The 5,000-nt window shown below is 37.2% G+C and overlaps 1 protein-coding gene across 1 annotated transcript; it reads left to right on the plus strand.

Moving 5' to 3' along the window:
- Window positions 1-58: 58 nt before the first annotated feature.
- On the plus strand, window positions 59-4,235 carry LOC138029990 (G2/mitotic-specific cyclin-B-like). Its single transcript, XM_068877837.1, has 7 exons — window positions 59-211; window positions 369-488; window positions 587-841; window positions 1,310-1,471; window positions 1,801-2,037; window positions 2,544-2,819; window positions 3,849-4,235. The coding sequence occupies exons 1-7, from the start codon at window positions 185-187 to the stop codon at window positions 3,960-3,962; spliced, it is 1,191 nt and encodes a 396-aa protein (XP_068733938.1). The 5' UTR covers window positions 59-184; the 3' UTR covers window positions 3,963-4,235.
- The last annotated feature ends 765 nt before the right edge of the window (window positions 4,236-5,000 follow it).

The raw sequence follows: 5,000 nt of genomic DNA on the forward strand, positions 1-5,000 counted from the left end.
TTCTGACTGGATAACTGACCAATCAGAGTACAGAGTGGGCATTTCAAAATGCTGTCGCCAACAGCGTGGTGGCCATTGGTGAACAGATCATCGTCCACGAGGGAAGTTTATTTGAGCTAAGAATTCTGTCTGCATTTTAGCTGTGTTAATCTGATCGTATTTTACTGCTATCTCTTATTCGACTATGGCAGCCGTTGGAAGATTGGGAAACGTACGTCTAAATCCTTTTTGTGAAATAGTTGATTTTCCAAAGAGCCGTTATGAAGCATTTGGACAGTAGAGCAAACATTGTTCACTTTACGAACTTCTTACTTTATAGCGTTTGATGGGAAAAAGTCGTAATATTTTTAACATCTTTTCCAACAAAGGTTCTTCTCCAAGACCAAGAAAACGAGCAGTTGTTGGCCCATAAAGCCAAGTTTTCCAGAACCAGGTCTCGTGCAGTTCTCGCCGACGTGGGAAACAAACCACTTGTGCATGTGAGCAAGGTAGGTAAAGCACAACGAAAGTGTGCGATTTCTTTGAAACTTTAGTGGTGCCAATGTGGAGCTAATTGAGAGTTGTCGGTAACCCCTGTCCTCTTCAGGTCGTTGGTGATAAAGCCAGGAAAACTCTACAAAGATCAGAAGGAACAACTGGTCTGGTTTCGAAGCAAGGGAAAGAACATGACGCCAGAAAGCAGCAACAAACTATCGATGTGGGCGTTCTCGGGGAGGCTTTGGATTCTTGTATGATCGCCAAACCAGAAAATGTTGTAGATATTGACAAAGACGACTACTCCAATCCACAACTGTGTGCAGAGTACGCACAGGAGATTTATCACTACATGCACAAACTAGAAGTAAGACGTTTTGATTAAGACATTTTCCGCTAAATTTCATGTCGTTTTAGCCAAACTTGGAACTTCATCCTAGTTTTCTCTGCCAGAATTTTTACCCAAATAGCATACTTGAATTACCGGCTCGCTTCTCTCAGAATTGAAATGAAATTGGTTTAGATGTTTTTGAATCGCTTTTATATATCTATATATCTATATATATATATATTTTACATTCGACGAAAACTCCAAATGAGTTTAATAATCTCGTGCTTGAAACTAGAATTACGAATTTGTTATAGTTGCATTTCATGTATAATGGAACTGATCTTCAAACTCTTCCTGAGGTCAACACAATTTATACTGAGTGTGTATTGCTTTCATTCATAGCTTATTACCAACTGTAGATTTGCTACATGCCCCGTTCTCAATGTCTCTTTGGGGTCATTTGTCCTCTTTTCTTTTTACTTAAAAACTGTCTGTTGATTTCAGTTTGAATTTAAGGTGCCACCCAATTACATGTCACAGAGAACAATAATCACAGAAAAGATGCGTGGCATTCTTGTTGACTGGCTTGTGCAAGTCCATCTACGATTCCGACTTCTTCAAGAGACTCTCTATACCACTATCTCGATCCTGGATAGATTCCTCTCAGTGAGTACCGATATCTTAATCAATCAACAAAACTCATGCCATCCAGCTATTACACTCTTGCTTTTTTTTCCTACTTTAAACTAAAATTTGACTTTTTGCATGATTCCAAAACAAGTCATAGCTCAAGGAAATAAACTTATTTCTGAGTATGTCTCGTACCATAATTTAAACTTTAAACTTGTGATCAGAGCTGAAGTATTCAAACCACACTGGATAATTTGGCTAAAAAGGTTAAAATAACATGCTTTTTGCTTATGACCTTGCTTCAAATAACATGGCCCATATTATAAGTTTTGTTCTTATACTAACTTGTGACCATTATCTATCAGGTTTACGATGTCAGCAAGGAGAACCTCCAACTAGCTGGTGTCAGTGCTATGCTTTTGGCCTCCAAATATGAGGAAATGTATGCTCCAGAAATTGGTGACTTTGTGTACATCACAGACAATGCCTATGATAAAAGCCAGATCAGGAAAATGGAAGGATTCATATTCAAGAGCCTTGATTTTAGTATAGGAAAACCCCTGTGTCTCCACTTCTTGAGAAGAAATTCAAAAGCTGGAGAGGTAATGAAGACTGCTTTCTGCAAGCTGTGATTCTTCATGAAAACATTTCTCTATCTGGCAACTAAGAAGCCAAAAAGCAGGCTGTGACAAATCCAAGAATAGACCATTTTACAGTTGTAGCTAAGTTACCTGGCCTACATATGGAAGCGAGGCTGCCGGTGACCCTGTTTTGGTACAAACCTCAGTGCTTTTGTAATGTTATTACGGACTTATTAGAATTACAACCACACAATTTACATGATAAAAGCAGTGGGGCCTGTATCAATGCAAGGTCACCGGCAGCCTCGCAACCATTCATAGGCTAGGTCGCTGAGCAAACAACTGTAAAATGGCCTATTGCCTCCAAAGAGCACTGTTCTAACACCAACTTTGTCCTGAAACAAATTTTACTCTCATCAGGAACTGATACAAAATACTAAAAATAAAATAACTGAACTTATGCAACACAATCTTTGCAAAATATCTGTTCAGTTAGTAACTTCCATTTTATTCTCCATTTCTTTCAGGTTTGCAGTCTTAAGCACACCTTAGCAAAGTACTTCATGGAGCTAACCCTTGTAGACTATGCATGTGTAAAATTTCTTCCCTCTGAGATCGCTGCAGCCTCGCTCTACATTGCCATCAAAGTTGCAGCAAATAATGAAAATGACGACTGCTCTACATCTGACTGGACACCAACTTTAGAGTACTACAGTATGTATTCAGAGAGCAAACTTCTACAATGTGCAAGACACATTGCTTTACTTGTAACAAAGACTTTGGATGGAACTGTCAAGCTCAAGGTAACCAATCTAAAATTAATCAGTTAACTTTGCAACTAAAACCCAACACTTGAGACAAAATTCTAATGATTCTACTTTACTACCAAGGGAAAATGTACATAGACTAGTTACATTCTGTACTACGAAAACCACCAATCTGTTGAATGGGCCCCAAATTACCAAATAACTGCCCTGTCCACTTTCATTCAACATTTTGATGAAATTCATTTCCCATGGGCTTAAAGGGGCACTGTCATGAGCTGTGCATGCTCAAATTTGTTTGCTCTCGCGCCATTATGGATTCACGCGTGAGTCACGTAACTATATTCGCATTTAATAAATTAATTAATATTTACCTGTCAGGAAGAACTTTCTGGATCCATAAACTTTTGTAAATGCAAAAGTGCTTGCAATACTTTGCAAGCACTTTGAAGCCTTTTTCTCCCAGACCTAAACACTTTTCCCAAGTTTTCGCTAGACGCTAGTATATGCCCAACTCATGACAGTGTCCCTTTAAGGTGTACTATCTCTTTTCTTTGGCAGTCTCAAAGAAACTTCCCACGAAGAAACCTGTGGTGAACTCTGACCCTTTTCCGATGTCTTGTATAATCTTCATTCTAAAGTCTTAAGAGCTTTTCCACGATTATAGAGCCTTCCATTTCTTACTTAGTTCAACCAACACTTAACAATTTGAACTATTTGTAAGCAAAAGTGGACGGGGTACAGACACAAAAATTCCTCCCCATTCCACAGATCAGTGGTTTTCGTAGTACAACAACAGTTTTTTCAAAAAGTTCTTTTGAAAAAACCACAGGTCCAAAACCAGGCAGCATACATGTCATGGTACTACAGATAAGTAAACAACACCCAAAGAGTGTCACCTGACCCTAATCACTCTACAAAATTGTTCTTTTGGATATACAAACTCTTGTGACTCAGTAGAACTGTTCATCACTTGACCAGTGAGTTCTTGTCTTCACCTGTGGACTGTGACCTATAGTTTTAGACCTACTTAAAAATACTAATACACATCTTTTCACATATTTACAGGCTGTCTACAGTAAATACACAAGCAGCAAGTTCATGAGTGTCAGCCAAAATCCATGTCTTAAGTCCTCCTACATCAAACATCTTGCATCGGAAGCATCAGAAAACAGACCTTAAAACCATTCATGAATTTCTACAACTAGAGGAGTAAAAAATGCAAATCTAATTATTTGCTACCATACAAATAGTTAAAAATCAAATATCATATCACAATTTCAAACTTTTACAAGGCACAAGTTTCTCTCATTCCAATAACCTTGTAATGTGTTGTAATTTAAGACTTATCTTTTTTTATAATTCTTTAGTTCAAAGGTGTGTAAGTAGATTTTCATTTTAAATATTACTGTATATTGTAAATATTGCAACAATAAATATTCAATGTTTACAAAAGTCTGAATCACAAGAAAATTTCAAGTAAATGGTAGCGCTGTACTTGTTACAAAAAACCTCAACAGTATAACACCTCCTCTACTCCCTTGCTACCATCACCCAGGAATAACAATACAAGGCACCATATATAATCAACTCTGCAATACTAGTCCTCTAAAAACTTCCAATGACTAAAATTGAAAAAAATCTAATAAGTATGTTTAAAAAACTTGAATAAAAAAGTAAATCTACAGAACTACTGATTATCACTAACAAGGATAATTTAACTGGAATCATTATTTCTTAAACCTTCCCCCCTAATGAGTGAGACTTGCAGATTAAAATCTGTAACACCAGACAATTTTACTCCTAAATAATGTGAAAGAGTTAGCATCAAGGGTCCTAAAAACTGTCCCCTTTAAACAAAATTTTACCATGCTGCTTCCACAAGTAAAGGATTGTTACACTGGTACTGTATCATACTTATGGCACGTTTAACACTATGGTCATTAAGTCAAGCTATCATCCTTGCAGTTATAAAGCAATTTTTGCAATAGTCCACTTTCTATTCAATGTGTTAAAATTCAGTCCTAAACAAAAGGCATCATCCTCATATTTATTCCCCAGAGCCTAGAGATGCTGTCTTTTGTTTAGGGCTGAATTTTAATGCATTGAAAGTGGGCTATAGCACAAAAGCCTTAAAAATTCAGAATTTAAGCATTTTGAACACTCAGATGACCAGCTCTGAACATCACTGACTTCAGAGTTCAGTTGGTTAGAGCATCG

This window comes from Montipora capricornis, chromosome 2 (genome assembly GCF_036669925.1).
Source record: "Montipora capricornis isolate CH-2021 chromosome 2, ASM3666992v2, whole genome shotgun sequence".
NCBI lineage: Eukaryota > Metazoa > Cnidaria > Anthozoa > Scleractinia > Acroporidae > Montipora > Montipora capricornis.

What these genes read in the sequence shown, in the direction of transcription:
- LOC138029990 (XM_068877837.1), top strand. Translation starts at nt 185, where the DNA reads ATGGCAGCCGTTGGAAGATTGGGAAAC. An exon ending in CCGTTGGAAGATTGGGAAAC is followed by an intron (nt 212 to 368) that starts GTACGTCTAAAT and finishes TTTCCAACAAAG; the next exon opens with GTTCTTCTCCAAGACCAAGA. An exon ending in TCCTGGATAGATTCCTCTCA is followed by an intron (nt 1,472 to 1,800) that starts GTGAGTACCGAT and finishes ATTATCTATCAG; the next exon opens with GTTTACGATGTCAGCAAGGA.